Genomic DNA, 16,140 nt, shown 5'->3' with positions numbered 1-16,140 from the left:
CTTCTTAGCGAAGGCAAGGCCTCGGGCGAGACGGAAACCCCTCGGGGTCGGCTGCCCTTGTCCGAGGCTAGGCTCGGGCGAGGCGTGATCGAGTCGCTCGTATGGACTGATCCCTGACTTAATCGCACCCATCAGGCCTCTGCAGCTTTATGCTGATGGGGGTTACCAGCTGAGAATTAGGCGTCTTGAGGGTACCCCTAATTATGGTCCCCGACACCAAGTGCAAGTATGATTTGTATCAGTATCATTGGGTGTCCTCAAATACCCATCTACAAAAAGTTCAATAATAATTGTTACAAACCTTCTTAGACTTTTCAGAGTTTCTCTCCAATACGTACGTACTCATCCATAACATCCACTGGTACTTCATAATTTAGCATACATAATACTACAGTTGCCTTCCGCAAGGAACTTAAACCTTTTGGTGAGATGTGTTTATCTTCTGCCAAAAGTAATCATCATATTGTACTATACAAAGAAATAGTGGTCGATGTATCCTAAATCTACAATAAAAATGAATAGGGAAACTACTATTACATATACTACACATACTGAATAGTAAAAATGGATAGACTATTACCTTCATCGAAAATACTTGGGCCATACGTGGGATGTTTTGCAAAATAATCTTGAGACAGTCTTGTGTGCCCAACTTCTCTATCTCGATATATATATATACACACCTAGGTACGGATCCCTTGACATTATTCGTGAGGCACTTTGTACGCTTTGAGACGCGCCAATTATGAACTTATCGTCGTCATCTGAAGATGACTAATCCAAAACACGTGACGAATAAACAGGATGCGAAGGCAATACGATGGAGCACAATGCCACCAGCCAAGACCTAGCCACTGATATTGTACTAAAAAACGAAAGGCGTCAAATGTACTCCGCTAGACAACGAACTGTTGAACTGCACACTCGGCTGTAAACTGTTGAACTGATTGATTAGTTGCAAAAAGGAAAAGCTTCACCATTTTAAATCTGATCACGTACACTAGGAGGGTGTGGAAAGTCGGAGATGGCTCCTGCTGTAGCCTAGTCCGCCTTCACTCGGTTGTCCTCGTAGTCCATTTAGAATGATTTAAATTTATTTTAGTACCTAAATTTAAAATCTAATGGAGACCAATCTTTTTCTCCCTTCTAAAACATGTTTAGCAACTTTCTAAACATATATTTAGGATCACTTTTTTTAAGGTAACTATGCAGATGCTCTTAGCTATTAGGACAGTGAAAAGACAGAGTGAAAAGGCGAAAGGAATACCATAAAACTTTATCCAGAATTTGTTCAAATAAAGGATGAAAAGAAAATGAAAACTCGTGCTGAATTTTCTGAAGGCTTCTTCCCCTTTCTCGTGCACTCTAGTAATGCTGCCCACCTAGGGCGACTGGGCGAGTCAGTACTTCAGACTTGAGTCCACCCAGCCAGCCAAGACACGCAGCGCAGGCGCATCCCAGCCAGATTCAACCCGAGTTCGCGACGAGAGCACGAGATGGCGATGCGGACAGCGCTGACCTCCCTCCCCGCGCGCCTGCGCGCCCCTGCGCCCCCCGCGGCGACGGGCGGCCGGCGCCTCCTCAGCGACGGGAAGGGGCGTGTGCTCAGCGAGGAGGAGCGCGCCAAGGAGAGCATCTACATCCAGGTCCAAACCCTGAACCCCTCCCGTTGACCATTTACCCGATCCAGTCGTTACGGGCTTACGGCTACGTTGATGGACTGACGGAGTGATGATGTCTGTATATTACTTTCCCCACGGCGGGCGGGGAGTAGAAGATGGAGAGGGAGCGGCAGGAGAAGCTGAAGAAGAGGCTCGAGCAGGAGAAGGCCGACTCCGACAAGGCCAAGCCCGCCGACGCCGACAAGGTACCGTAGCATCGTTGTCCGCTTGACATCGAGCGGCACAGAGCTATCTGATCTGCATGTGGAAATTACATTGTTGTGTGGACTCTACACTCTAGCTTTCAAGTCGCTGCAAACCTGTCGGGCAAGTCCCAGACGAAACTTTAGATGCCGAACTGGTCCTGATGCAATGGGGGTTGGGATGGGGTCCTCTGTCTACTGAACAAAATGGATGGGGATTTGTGGAACACTCAAGTACGTTTTGCAGGGTTTAGTTCTCAAGAACATGGAATGTCCAGATCATGAGTTAATCTGGACTGTGGGTTTACTTTGACTGAACGTTTTTTTTTTACACCAGAGGGGATTTAGAATGGGGGGATTTGGGTCTAATTCTGTAGCCGTGTGTGAATGGCATAATGCTGTGGACCCTAATTGAGCCAAGGAGCTTGGTCCTTGGAGTTAACTATGCATAAATTTCCAACACAAACATGTACAGTACCCTATTCTACTTATAGGGTCTGATTTCTATATCCGTGAGTTATCATTCCTCTGCTTGCCCCATGGCCTATAAACCCAATAAGCCCTTGTTTGGATGCACTCCGATCCATTAATCATCCATCCTAAATTCCCAATCCCTCTCAACCCATGTGGATTGGAGTGCACCGAAACAATCCCTAATCAGACATGAGTCTGTAATTTTTTTTCAGAAGTCAAAAGATACATAGCCAAGTACGGAAGTAAAGTCTTCTACGATTATTACAAGATTACAAACCGTCATGCTGAACTCTACTTCCATTTGTTTTGGTTCACAAAACAGCGTCAAGAGGGTGGGGTCAAGAGGGTGGGATCAAGCGTGCGTTCACAAAACAGCATCAATCTGCTCACTGTCCGAAACAAATTGTTCTGCGTCCTTAGTCAATGAAACCACTCTGCTGAGACGAAAGCTAGGGGAGCAAATGGGGTTAGAGACCCCAGTAGTCCTAGGCATAAACAATGGATACTAGGTGTTGTGCGACTCGACCCGTGCAGTGTTGTACCTAATGCGTTAAGTATCCCGCCTGGGGAGTACGTTCGTAAGAATGAAACTCAAAGAAATTGACGGGGGACCGTACAAGCGGTGGAGCATGTGGTTTAATTCGATGCAAAGCGAAGAACCTTACCAAGTCTTGACATGCCGCGAATCCTCTTAAAAGAGAGAGGTGCCCTCGGGAACGCGGACATAGGTGGTGCATGGCTGTCGTCAGCTCGTGTCGTAAGGTGTTGGATTAAGTCTCGCAACGAGCACAACCCTTGTGTTTAGTTGCCACTATGAGTTTGGTTTGGAACCCTGAATAGACTGTCGGTGTTAAGCCGGAGGTCTGAGAGGATGAGGCCAAGTCATCATGCCCCTTATGCCCTAGGCGACACACATGCTACAGTGGGCGGGACAAAGGGTTGCGATCTTGTGAGGGTGAGCTAACTCCAAAACCCCGTCCTCAGTTCGGATTGCAAGCTGCAACTCGCCTGCATGATCGCTAGTAATCGCCGGTCAGTCATAAGTGTTATGGTCTGGTGTCTATGTTTTAGGTTCCAAATAACATTTTCGAGTTCCTTTCCTCCACGCATTTAGGAAAAAAGAGTGTCAGTCAGGTACATGTACCATCATCCCTTTTCAACTCATCCGGTTACAGTACACTGCAGTTACCGTCTCACAGATTGGGATTGTTTGGCATAGGCTTTAATATGTTTGTCGCGTTACAAACTTGGATACAATGATTTCAAGTCGTCCGACTAATCGCGATTAATCGCGATTAGTCGGGCTAGTCGGTTTTAGTGGAGCGACCAGGGTATCCGACCCGATTAGGTCGACTAATCGTCCAGTCGTCCGATTAGTCGTCGACCAAGTGCGATTAGTCGTCCAGTTAATGTGTGGACGATTAGTTAGGTTTGGTTGGCTGGTGGCTGACCTGTTTTTGCTTTGGGCTAGACGTCTAGTAAGTCTGCAACTCTACATCATATGTTATAATATGTTATGTAGTGAGTAGTGAGTGATATTCAGTTCATGTTCTGAAATCTGAATTCTTAATTCTGAAATGTGATCTGAGTGCCTGACAATTATAGTATTCATAATTTCTATGATGTTCTGAAATCTGAATGTTCAATGGTGTTCTGAAATCTGAATTGTCCACTCTCCACTGTCCAGTTCTAGTATTCATATTTGTTTTGTTTGGTAATTTGGTTACCTTGATATTGCCTCCTATATGCTATATTGCTATATGCTACTGTTGGGGGCCTTCGTCCTCCGAAGGTCCTCAAAAACATGATTTGACAATGTTTTCCAAGTGAATTATATGAACAGGTATTTTCGGATTCAGAATTATGGATATGGAGCACGACCAGGACGAAGGCTGAGCCAGACGAAGGTCGGGGGCAGCCGAAGCTGTACGCAGGGAAGCTTCGGCGCGATGGCACAAGGGGGAACCGACCTTAAGATGAAAAGACTTCGGGGTCCTCAATAGATTTCCATAAACCGTTAACAAATGTAATGGACATGGATGTAATTTTACGTGGGCTGCGTCCCGCGTCTATAAATAGATGAACAGTACTCCCGTACTGTTCACGCTGACCTTACATTTGCTTTTGCGTCACGCCTGTACTTTTTACCTTCTCTCAGGACCGAAGGTACATTTGTAATTTGAAATCATTTCTATTTTCCCATGTTAATAAAATAGAAATGATCCCATGATGATGCTTATATTATATTTCATGCTTTATATGAGTCTTTCGTTATTACCTATTATATTTACGAAGGTATGTCTCTTATGACCTTCGTCCGAAACTCATTATTTCCCGAAGGGACATAATGCTTCGAAGGACGAAGGACTTTAACACTTAACACTTTTCATGTTGCCTTGTTCTTAACTCTTAGCATTTGAGAACAAGTCACCAACATTGGCGCCCACCTCCGGTGAACTCACTTCCACTTCTTGAGTTTTTCGGCACCTTCGGCAAGCATCAGCTTCGTCATGCCGCCGAAGAAGGCTCCAGCACCAGGGGCTGGCACGCTGCAGCCGCTGGACCCCAATCAAGATGTCCTTTCTCTCAGAGAGGCACGAAGCCAGAAGAGGAAGGCTACCAGCCCAACACATCCGGAGGATGATCTAGATCAGGAAATTCAGAATCTGGAAATCCTTCAGCAACAGGTTCAACGCAGGAAGGAGAAGATGGCCAGGCTAGCTGAACTGCAGAGGCAGATAGATGAAGCCTCTGAAGAAGTTCGTCATCTTGCTCAGGATGAGCAACTCCGAAGGCCTCAGCATCAAGACCTTCATCAAGAGGGCTTTCACAACGAAGATGACTGGTATGACAATTTCCGTCATGGGAATTTTGTTTTTGATGATGCTTCTCCCTTGTCCGCTGAGTTGCAGGCTACGCCTTGGCCTCCGTCCTACAAACCGCCTCAGCTCCCCGTGTTTGATGGCCATTCTGATCCGAAGCAGTTTTTGATGAGCTACGAAGCAACAGTGTCTTCGTACGGTGGCAATGCTTCAGTCATGGCCAAATCTTTCGTTATGGCTGTCAGAAGTGTTGCTCAAACCTGGTATTCCTCCCTTCGACCAGGAACGATCACTTCATGGCAGAAGCTGAAGGACTTGTTGTTAACCAGCTTTCAAGGATTTCAGACGAAGCCGGTCACTGCTCAGGCTCTGTTCCAGTGCACTCAGGACCCCGAAGAATACCTTCAGGCATATGTCCGAAGGTTTTTGCGTTTGAGGGCACAGGCACCAACGGTGCCCAATGAAATTGTCATTGAGGCCATGATCAAGGGGCTTCGGCCAGGTCCGTCAGCTCAGTACTTCGCCAGGAAGCCTCCTCAAACGCTGGAGAAGCTGCTCCAGAAGATGGATGAATATATTCGAGCTGACAATGATTTTCGCCAAAGAAGGGAGGAGGCCTTCAGATTTTCTGAGATGACCAGGGGCTTCGGAGGAAGATTCTATCCGAGGCATGTCAGATCAATTCATAATTCCAATCAAAATGATGATAAAGGGAGCCAGCAGCAAAGGCCACAGTACTCCTCACAGGCTTCGGGGCAACAGCAAAGCTCCTTTCGACCACCAGCTCCAAGAGGCAGAGGCGCCAGGGGCTTCGGAGGAAGATTTGGCGATCAACCAAGAAGAATCTTTTGCTTATTCTGTGGTGAGAACAAAGGCCATACTACCAGGATGTGCCATGTTACTATACAGAAGCAAAAGGAAATAGCTGAAGCAGCAGCACAACAAGCCCAGCCGAAGCAGGTCATGCATACAGCTTCGTATCATTCGCCCTACATCCCAGAATATGTGGGCAATCATCCTGTAGTCTCTACTGCTTCGGCAAGTCAGCCTTCAGCTTCCTGGCAACAGCCTCCGCCTCCACCTCCGTTGCAACAAGGTCAGCAGCCAGAAGGGAGCCAATATGCTCCACATCAAAGGGACTTCAGAGAACAGTCCGAAGCTCGCACGGTCAACAGCACCGTGCCAGAATCAAAGCACATCTATTGACAAATATCCTACCTTAATAGCAATCTTTTTCATTCAGTTTTATTCTCTGTAATAAAGGACATTGTTTTCATGTAATTAGTTTCGTTGATTCCTACAAGAAAAATATGTTTTCTTCACAGGTTTGCGACAATAAAAAGGACCTTCGAATTATCGAAAATCCTTTGAAGCAACGAAAAGTCGTTCTAAGAAACGCAGAGTAAGTCTGACGAAGTCACAAAAAGTCGTTCCGAAGGGAGCGCAGCGTAAGTTTTCTGCTCCAAAGTCGTTCCAAAAGGAATGCAGAGCATACAGCGAAAAGTCAACGCTGATACCGCCTAAGTAAAAGGCGAAGAAGCTCCAAAGACGTTCCTAAGGGAATGCAGAGCTTATACCGCCTAAGTAAAAGGCGAAGAAGCTCCAAAGACGTTCCTAAGGGAATGCAGAGCTTATACCGCCTAAGTAAGAGGCGAAGAAGCTCCAAAGACGTTCCTAAGGGAATGCAGAGCTTACAGCGAAGAATCAGTGCTGATACAAAAATATTGTGTGGGATATGTGTGTATCTTTCGGAACAAATGTCATCTACGTAGCATAACATCATTACATCATTTTGCATAGCATAAGCATCATACATCATGTTGCATATGGCCCAAGAAGGGGACACGATATTGATCTTCGGAAGTATGATTTGAAAGAGTGAAAATTGTGGTCCCAAGAAGGGGACACAATATTGATTTTCGAAAGTATGATTTGAAAGAGTGAAAATCATGGTCGTAAAGAGAATCAATCTTCATCTTCGGAAGTATAGCTTCGGAGAATTTTTTCACGAAGTTTGGATATTCTTCACGAAGCATGAAAAGAAGGGAAGGTGTTTTTTTTCGCCAAACTCAAAAACGGTACGTGTGTAAAGTTTCATGCATCGTAAAGAATTGAGTAGCAAAAATAGATATATTACATTCGGGGTTACAAAAATGTTACATTATATTACATTTCCGAAGTTTTTTACAAAAATGTTTAATCCTCTCTCAAAACGACTCCTGCAGCTTCATTCAGAAGCCGATTGACGACTTCGTCCATAATATCTTCGGCCATCTTTTTAATTTCGTCGTCCCCCTTCGGCTGAGGGCCCGAAGGCGCTTTAGTCGGATCTGAAGCAGGACACGACTACATTACTATTACAAATCGCAAACAGATCTTAAAAGCCTAAAGATTACAACACGGTAGAAGCTATTATTTAGTACCTAATTGACCTTCGGGCTCTGTGCTCTTTTCAGCAGCCTTAGCCACTTCTCTAGCATCATGGATGCCCTTTTCACTTCTCTGAATAATTTCTCTTGCCATTTCTCGGCCACCGTTGACCCAGATGTCGGTGAAAAATTTTCCCCCAACCGCGCTAGCTTCGGCTGAAGGATCTTTTATATCTTCAGTCGACAAGGTGGCTTCGGACTGTGCTAAAATTTTCACATGTTCACAGCCCTTCTTCTCTAAAATAGTGGCAATCCCTCTGGCGCCAGAGAAGGCACATATATCTCCTCGGCTATTTAAAATTTCTTCGAAGGCTTCAGCTTCGTGGTCAATCCATTCAATGACACTTTCGGGATTGCCCCTCAGAAAATTTTCTTCACTTGAGAATGCGCCGACCTTGGCGAAGCTAGCCTTCAATTTTTTAACACAGTCTATAGATTTATTGTAGCATCTCTTTTTGGATGAACGAAGCTCTTCAACAGTCACTTCTAGGTGATCTGCCCATTGATCGCTGAGTTCACGCTTTGTTTCTTCAAGTATACGTTCCTCTGTGGCTCTGGCCAGTTGTTTCCGAAGGTCTTCAATTTCACGTTTCTGAGCTTCAGCCTGACTTTTGAAAGCAGCTTCGTCCTCCTTTATTTTATCTATCAATGAGTATAATATTTTGTCTTTTTCGAGACCTTCGTTCCTCAGTTCAATTACTTCGGAACGAAGGTTGCTCAGGGCTATAGTACACCCTTCGTCTTCAGTATCTTTCTGGGCTCTGAGAGCATTGCTAAGAATCAAGCCCTGCAAAAAGGAATATGTGTGTGTGTCAGAGGGTTTAAATGAACGGAAAAATACAAGGATTTCATTTATCATACCTTTAAACTGTTATAGGCTAGGCTGTCAGCCAGATCGTTTTTTGATAGCACCGAAAGTCCGTCTTCTAAAGTTGGGAATCCGAAGCTTCTGCTTATCTCCCGACAGACAGAAATTTCCTTGTTGTCGGGAAGACAGTACAAGAAGTCTTCTTCTCCACTGCCATTAAATATTAATGCTCCCTTCGGATATTTCAGTTTTTGGGCATAATGCTGGGCCTCTTGTTCTTCTTTTTCTGATAATTTTTTCCCCGAAGCATGACGAAAAATATAATCACGAGTCTTGGGGGATGCTTCGGGGGCAACAACACTAGATTCTTCAATAGTTGGCTTTGTTATTTTCTCTGTCTCACTTTCCAAAGTTTTTGCGGGCTCTGAGGGTCCAGCTTCGGCTGAAATCTCTTGCTCTGGAGCTGTAGAACCAGAGATTTCAGCTGTTGTTTCAGGAGTAACAGCAGCTTTCTTCGGAGGTGTGCTCGAAGATTTGATCGTTTCCAATACGTCTAGCACATTAGCCATTCTTTTTCTCTTCGGAGTTGCAGCTGGCACTTTTTCATTTTTTGCTGTCCCAATGATTGCTGTAGGACTCAAAACTTCTGATGCTTTGGAGCCCTCAGTTGCTTCTCTTACCTCCTCAATTTTTTCCGTGAGCGGCGCTTCGGTTTTCTCTTTTGTTTCTGGCAACAAAATGTTTGACTGTTCTGATTCCATCTTTGGTGGCATTTCGGCCGTTTCTGCGATCTCTGGCAACAAGGCTGGCTCGATTAGTTTTTCAGCTTCGGTGGCTGAAGAAGTTTTCCCGGTAAACTCCGGCACCGAAGCTGGTTCAATATAACGCGGCCGGTGCGTAAGAACCTTTATCTTTTTCCTTTTCAGTTCTGGCTCGCTAGGAGCAGCTGCAGCTTCTTCTTTTGCAGAGATTGTGTTTTTTCTCTTCTGCCTTCGAATGGGATAGCAATAATCAGGATAGAAGAACCCGATTGCATCAAACACTCGGTTCAGTCTCTTCTTTTTTCGGCCTCCGAAGGCTGCTGATAGTGCAGTATTTTCAGCCTTCGAGAATGCCCCAAGTAATTCATCACTTAATGTTTCAATGCTTTTCAGCCAGTCATCATCAGGTTCAATAAATTTATCTGTATATTTGAATGTGTATTTTAATCTGACTAGTCCACCTTCGTCGGACTCTTTGATGGTTTCTTTCGGCATTTCCCACTTTTCTGCAAGTGGCCATACCCTGAAGGCAATGTGCTCCTGGACCAAGTCCCTTGACCCAATGAAGGAGCAGACTGCGCCGAAGGCTCTTTGGCATTCTTCGGCTGCCTCATCCATTTCAACCTTCGGCCTTCGAAGCCCGAAGCGTTGCCAAATTGGGTACATAATGATACTTTTGACATTATTTTGCGCTGTTAGATCATTTTTCACATAAAACCATTCAGACATCCAGGCTCCGGGCCACCTCTTCCGAAAGGTTGGCACAGGGTAGCTTGACCCGGAGCGGGCGCCGAAGCTGTAGCACCCAAAGTTGTTGTGGTATTGCTCCTTTCCCCAGGGCTTCGTCTCGTACAATAACTCGTGTATGTTGCAGAAGCTTTTAGCGTTTGGCTCCAAACCTTGGCTTCTCACAGCCCAGACAAAAATCCCCATTCTTATAATAGCTTCGGGAGTGAGTTGATGAAGGTAGATTTGGAACGTTTTCAGTACCTCAACAACAAAATTGCTCAGGGGGAATCGAAGCCCAGCCTTGAGGAGGCTTCGGAAAATCACAACTTCATCTTCTTCAGGGGTGGGAGAAGTCTTTTCCCCGGCATCAGCTCTCACAATAGATATATCTCGGAAGTATCGCCCCCTCATATTATCAATGTGACTCTGCTTGATGGTTGTTTTCCCAAAAACTGAGTGACTTGGTCGCCACGGTCGATCTTCGGCCTCTTCCCCATCACTTTCCACATCATAGCTGTCGCTGTCATCAGTATCTTCGGACAAACCTTCGAGAATCTCCTTCGTGATTTTCTCTGTATTAGTCTCTGCCATCGCTATCAGGAACCCCAGATTCTTCTCCTCCTCGAGACTCAGCTTCGTCTCAGCAGGGATCTTCTTGTCTTCAGACATCTTCGGAAACACTAAAAATTTGTTCCCGAGGCCGAAGCTTCGAAATCAAAAAGACCAGCAAATCTCAATGAGCAAGAGCTAAAAATTTTTAGTGGGCCGAAGCAAAAGGCAAGCGTGTGTACCAAATGAATTCACGATGTGTTCTTATTTATACGCCTAGGGCGTTGAAAGTTAAAAGGCCCCGCTTGTCAGTGAATGTTGCTATTCTAGCAAAGGGAAGGTGTTTTTTCGGACCTTCGGCTCAAGGCCTTCGTCCATATCGCAATCTGAATTTATTATTTACAAATTAATATTGCGAGGGGCTACTGTTGGGGGCCTTCGTCCTCCGAAGGTCCTCAAAAACATGATTTGACAATGTTTTCCAAGTGAATTATATGAACAGGTATTTTCGGATTCAGAATTATGGATATGGAGCACGACCAGGACGAAGGCTGAGCCAGACGAAGGTCGGGGGCAGCCGAAGCTGTACGCAGGGAAGCTTCGGCGCGATGGCACAAGGGGGAACCGACCTTAAGATGAAAAGACTTCGGGGTCCTCAATAGATTTCCATAAACCGTTAACAAATGTAATGGACATGGATGTAATTTTACGTGGGCTGCGTCCCGCGTCTATAAATAGATGAACAGTACTCCCGTACTGTTCACGCTGACCTTACATTTGCTTTTGCGTCACGCCTGTACTTTTTACCTTCTCTCAGGACCGAAGGTACATTTGTAATTTGAAATCATTTCTATTTTCCCATGTTAATAAAATAGAAATGATCCCATGATGATGCTTATATTATATTTCATGCTTTATATGAGTCTTTCGTTATTACCTATTATATTTACGAAGGTATGTCTCTTATGACCTTCGTCCGAAACTCATTATTTCCCGAAGGGACATAATGCTTCGAAGGACGAAGGACTTTAACACTTAACACTTTTCATGTTGCCTTGTTCTTAACTCTTAGCATTTGAGAACAAGTCACCAACAGCTACATGTATATATATCAATATTACATTATTACACACACACACACACACATATATATAGGTCCTGTACATATAAATATGCAGGAGGACTAGTAGGGACGATCAGGTCGACTAGGACCCGATTGGTCGACCTAATCGTCGACTAATCGCGATTAGTCGCCTGGTCGCCCAGGTGTCTCGACTAGCTAGTCGAGCGACTTGAAACCATTGATTTTATCTTAGCATTGCATGGGATCGTCATGGTTGATGTTCAGCTTATACAGTACTCGAGACTTGTATCTTAAATCGTTATGGCACGTAGGGGGTGTTTGTTTGGGATTATAATCTTAAATTTTGTTGGATTATAATCCCAAACAAACACCCCCCTTAGTTCTCCGTAACATCAGTTTGTCTGCTATGTGTACTCACTACATGTTTGAACATTATCTAATGCAGAAGGCCGAGGGATCTACCTAGCTAGGATTGGCATGGCGCTGTTGGAAGGCAATCACGTTTCGCATGTATCCGAATCCGATGGTCAGCTTTCGGCGTGTTTGGTTCTCGTGCTCGCCCCGCCCAAGCTCATCAGGTGCGTTGACCGCATGCAAACCGGTGATTGGTTGCCTGAACGCTTGGATGTCGGCCTGTATCTGTGGATGCAACTCAGGTGTTTTCTCATGTGTCTGCCTGCGCGCGTGGAGACGTGGGGAGAGAGCATCTCTAGCCGCCCAGGCCGCTACGAGCCCGGCGCCCGTGAACGCGGCAACCAAACATGCCGTTTGTGAATGAATAAATTCTGTAAAACGTCAACAGCACTGGATATGCTGTGGCTTCGGTTGCTTGCATGTTGAAGTTGAAGACGACATTGATATTTTGATACTGCTGCTCTTTGTGGACTCGCGGTAGATCGGTCTTTGTTGTGTTACCTGCTGTTTTGAGTTTTCTGGTTCCTGGCTCGGAGACAAGGACTTCGAGGTACAGCTGACGCGTTTCCTCGGTCTGCCTGCTTGCACTTGCCCCCTCGACCCCGAGGCTGATTCAAATTGCATCGTGATCGAACCAAGTTTATGCCAAAGGAACTTGGGTTCCATATTGCACCCGGTCCGCTAGACACGTACGAAGTCCGATGTCCCTATTCCCTACGAACGTACCAGAAGTTCGATACGGTGCCTATGAATTTCGTTGACATGTTATGTTGTGGCTAGCAGACCGTGTATATATTTGTGTAAAATATTGTTCGCTTTGATTAAAAATCGGCTGCAATCTATATAGACAAAAAAATTTATAAAAACTGATACAGATTAAAACTAAACGAATATGCTGATTCATAGTCGTATAAAGCACTATTTTGTTTATATGATATTGGATAGGTAAGATAGTTAGAGATAGCCTTAACCGTGTATATATTAGCCGTCACGACAAGGTTCCGCCACAGCAGTTGTTCGTACAGCGACCACATGGCACTGGGACCCATGAGCTCGTGGTGACTGGTGAACAGTCAAGACTATATGCGTATATTTAGACCGATCGGCCCGACTTGGAGCCCAAAAAGCATGACCCGATTCAATTTCGACATGTCTCGTATTTATTTCGAGCATACCGGGTCGGCTCACGGGCTTAGTCCTTGGTTCATGGTCTAGCACGTAATTGTTTAAACGTGCATGACTTTTTTGAGCGGTTTAAAATTACAAAAAAGACAGAAATTCACATCATAGCATAAAAATCCAAACCAGTTTAAAAAAAAATACTAGATATAGATTCAATTTTTTTGGACCTGAAAAAAGTACCATTTCCGAAGTACTACTACTACCGCATGGCGAGCGAGTAGACGGTTCTTCTAATGGGCCGTTCCGTGGGCTTCATTGTTTAACCTGGGGCTAGCTATATAGTAATACCATCCCACCCCGCTCCTCAAAACCCTAGCTAGCGCCGCCGCCGCTGCAGACTCCTCCTTTTCGATCCCTTCACAAAGCGCCGCCGTCGCCCCATCGAACATGGTGCGCTCGCTTGATTCCCTACAGCTTATTGGACAACTCTGTATGGCGTCGCGCTAACTTCCTCGTGTATGCTCTTGCTTGCAGGCTCCGAAGAAGGATAAGGCCCCGCCCCCGTCGTCGAAGCCCGCCAAGTCCGGCGGTGGCAAGCAGAAGAAGAAGGTGACCTTTTTCTCTGCATGTCTATTTGATTTGGTGGAAGCACAGTTTTCGGTTTCTCACGGTTAGAAGTTCATGTTGGTTTTTCAGAAGTGGAGCAAGGGAAAGCTAAAGGAGAAGGTGAACAACGCGGTGCTGTTCGACCAGGCTACCTACGACAAGCTGCTCTCTGAGGTGCCCAAGTACAAGCAGATCACCCCCTCCATCCTATCCGAGCGCCTCAGGGTAATCACTCGTTCCAGATCTGTGATGTTTGTGTGCAAACCCTGTGAATAACCGCAACGATGATTAAATTGCTTTGCTATCAGTGTATATTATCTTTAATTATATCACACTTGCGTACTACATGTTTGATCGGTAACCTGGAATTTTATGATAAGCCATAGTTAACGCATTCCAGCTACATATGATGGGCAAGGTTCATGGCTGATGGCTCCATTGGTTTATTTGCTGCCAATTAATATGATATTGTAAGCTCGTCATGTTTTAACTATGCCAATCACCTGGGTGCTCATTTGGACTAGTCAGGATTGTTGTTTTGTCCTGTATATGTTTAGTGTTATATGATTGCCAATTGTTGAGTCTAACACATAGTGCTTTGAATTGAACTGCTTTTGTTGCTCACGTCATCTTGGTACCGTGGTGAATTGCACTTATTCAGTGGTACTAGATGATTTACATGCATTTTTTGCAAGCCACAGTTTTATTGATTTCTAGCTGTTTACCAGGTCATTTAAGCATGTGTACCCTTTGTAGCTTGTATGTTAGACATTGGGTAATTTGTTTTGTATTGGTAATCTGAATTGCTAGTTGCTGTTGCAATAATATTTGTCTTGAATAAGTGAAATGCTTATGTGTCTGTCTAACATCAAACTATTTCGTTTAAGGCAACAACTATTGTGCAAGCGAGCCCCGTGGGCCTTTAGATCGTGAACCGTAGTTGTATATTTCGCGCCTAGATGCACCCACCAGCTCACACAGCTTTACCAAAAACACCTTTATGTTGTATTAAAAAACTCCTTGCAAAATACGGTGGATCATGTATAATGGCCTATGAGGCTCGCTTGCACGTTTGAATCTACGGCTTGCTTGCAAAATAGTTGTTGCCTTCGTTTAATACTTACCAGGGTTACATATTTGAGGGTGCTCCTGCTATCATTTAACATGATCATTAAAGAATCAAATTTCATACTAATCTTAAATGCCATGTTGTTTATAATATCTTCACTGTCACTACATAACTGAATGTTGTCACATTGACTTGCAGATCAATGGCTCCCTGGCTCGGAGGGCTATCAAGGACCTGATGGCGCGTGGCCTCATCCGGTTGGTCTCGGTTCACTCAAGCCAGCAGATCTACACCAGGGCAACAAATACCTAAGGATGGGATTCCCTTGTTTGCCCTCTCTGTAGGAGCTCGTCTTCTTTAGAACAGTTGCCATCTCTGTCAAGAGTTTGCTAATGCTATGTTAGATGAGTTTCTCACGTGGCTGAAACGTTTCAGAGAGTTTGCGTTAGTTTGGCTTGCCTATTATACCTTATCTGGCCTTAGCTTTTTCTATGGAAATCTGCCTTGAAATGTCTGATCCGTGATTATGCAACTCTATCTAAACTACTGTTATGCTGCAATTCTGTCAACTTGTCTGACCAGCAAGTCTGATGAATGAACTTCTGTATAGATGTGATATTTGCTTGTGCTGAACGTTAGTCAGAAGTTGCCAAGGTCGGTCGTCTAACGCGCAACACTATTTTTCTAGTTCTAAGTCAATACTATGATATTTGAGCATACCATGTTATCTTAGGCTAAAGGGTATTTGGGGACATATCTAAAATCTCTGTATTTTAAACGATGATTTCACCAATAACATAACATTTTTGGAGTCTAAAAAACTTTGATCTGAAGTTTTTCGCTGGCTGGCGCATGGTAGAAGCCTTGCCTTTTCTCTTTCCCTCATATATTGTAATCAATGTCTTCACTCAGATGTTGGATTAGACTGATAAAGCATACCACGGTTGTGTCATGACATTTGAAAAAAATGTGGTTTTGTGTCATGACATTTGAAAAAAATGTGGTTTTGAAAAATACTGTTTCCAAACATGCTCTATTTTGTATAGTAGACTCAATAAAGTTTAAAATAGAAGAATAAAGTATAAAATAGAAGATGAGATGTAAGATAATATGATGGGAAAGGTCTTAAGAGACAACCTTACACATTTAGCCTTTTTTTCAAGAGTACATTTTTGCAGGACGGACTACAAATTTTAGAGCAACTCTAAAAGATTAGCTAAAATTTAATAATTTAGCTACGTTTGAAAATATATTTCACAAGAAAGAGATGTTTATATAGTCTATTGGAGACATTTTTCTTCTTGTAATAGCCTTCTAATAATAACTAAATTTAGCTTTACAAACAATCTAGCTACTCACTTGGAGTTGCTCCTAGGGCGTAGAGGCAATATTAGCCTAGAGACCAAACC

At 44.3% G+C, this 16,140-nt stretch overlaps 2 protein-coding genes across 5 annotated transcripts; both read left to right on the top strand.

Annotated features, from left to right (window-relative positions):
- The first annotated feature begins 1,330 nt into the window (after positions 1 to 1,330).
- LOC100502427 (uncharacterized) lies at positions 1,331 to 12,487 on the top strand. 4 transcript variants are annotated; one of them, XR_553978.4, is made up of 4 exons: positions 1,331 to 1,646; positions 1,775 to 1,867; positions 11,966 to 12,052; positions 12,288 to 12,487. XR_553978.4 is itself a non-coding variant. In XM_035960165.1 (3 exons), exons 1-3 carry the CDS (start codon positions 1,497 to 1,499, stop codon positions 4,339 to 4,341), a joined length of 387 nt encoding a protein of 128 aa, XP_035816058.1. In that variant the 5' UTR covers positions 1,338 to 1,496; the 3' UTR covers positions 4,342 to 4,577. The 4 variants fall into 4 exon arrangements, 3 of the variants coding, with proteins under 3 accessions (XP_035816058.1, NP_001314999.1, NP_001183834.1); XM_035960165.1 differs by lacking the exons at positions 11,966 to 12,052; positions 12,288 to 12,487 and adding an exon at positions 4,198 to 4,577 and having other exon boundaries at positions 1,338 to 1,646; NM_001328070.1 differs by having other exon boundaries at positions 1,424 to 1,646; positions 11,966 to 12,347.
- A 949-nt stretch (positions 12,488 to 13,436) lies between these two features.
- LOC100280801 (40S ribosomal protein S25-1) lies at positions 13,437 to 15,316 on the top strand. The gene is made up of 4 exons (NM_001153721.2): positions 13,437 to 13,506; positions 13,591 to 13,665; positions 13,753 to 13,887; positions 14,930 to 15,316. Exons 1-4 carry the CDS (start codon positions 13,504 to 13,506, stop codon positions 15,041 to 15,043), a joined length of 327 nt encoding a protein of 108 aa, NP_001147193.2. The 5' UTR covers positions 13,437 to 13,503; the 3' UTR covers positions 15,044 to 15,316.
- Positions 15,317 to 16,140: the final 824 nt, after the last annotated feature.

The sequence above is a fragment of the Zea mays genome, chromosome 1, assembly GCF_902167145.1.
Source record: "Zea mays cultivar B73 chromosome 1, Zm-B73-REFERENCE-NAM-5.0, whole genome shotgun sequence".
NCBI lineage: Eukaryota > Viridiplantae > Streptophyta > Magnoliopsida > Poales > Poaceae > Zea > Zea mays.
Note: the sequence above shows the minus strand (reverse complement) of the source record. Positions and strands in the feature narration are given on the sequence as shown.

Coding starts and splice junctions, on each gene's coding strand:
- LOC100502427 (XM_035960165.1), top strand. CDS start 1,497: ATGGCGATGCGGACAGCGCTGACCTCCCTCCCCGCGCGCCTGCGCGCC. Junction 1,647..1,774: donor AGGAGAGCATCTACATCCAG/GTCCAAACCCTG, acceptor GGCGGGGAGTAG/AAGATGGAGAGGGAGCGGCA. Junction 1,868..4,197: donor AGCCCGCCGACGCCGACAAG/GTACCGTAGCAT, acceptor TTTCGGATTCAG/AATTATGGATATGGAGCACG.
- LOC100280801 (NM_001153721.2), top strand. Junction 13,666..13,752: donor GTGGCAAGCAGAAGAAGAAG/GTGACCTTTTTC, acceptor TTGGTTTTTCAG/AAGTGGAGCAAGGGAAAGCT. Junction 13,888..14,929: donor TCCTATCCGAGCGCCTCAGG/GTAATCACTCGT, acceptor ATTGACTTGCAG/ATCAATGGCTCCCTGGCTCG.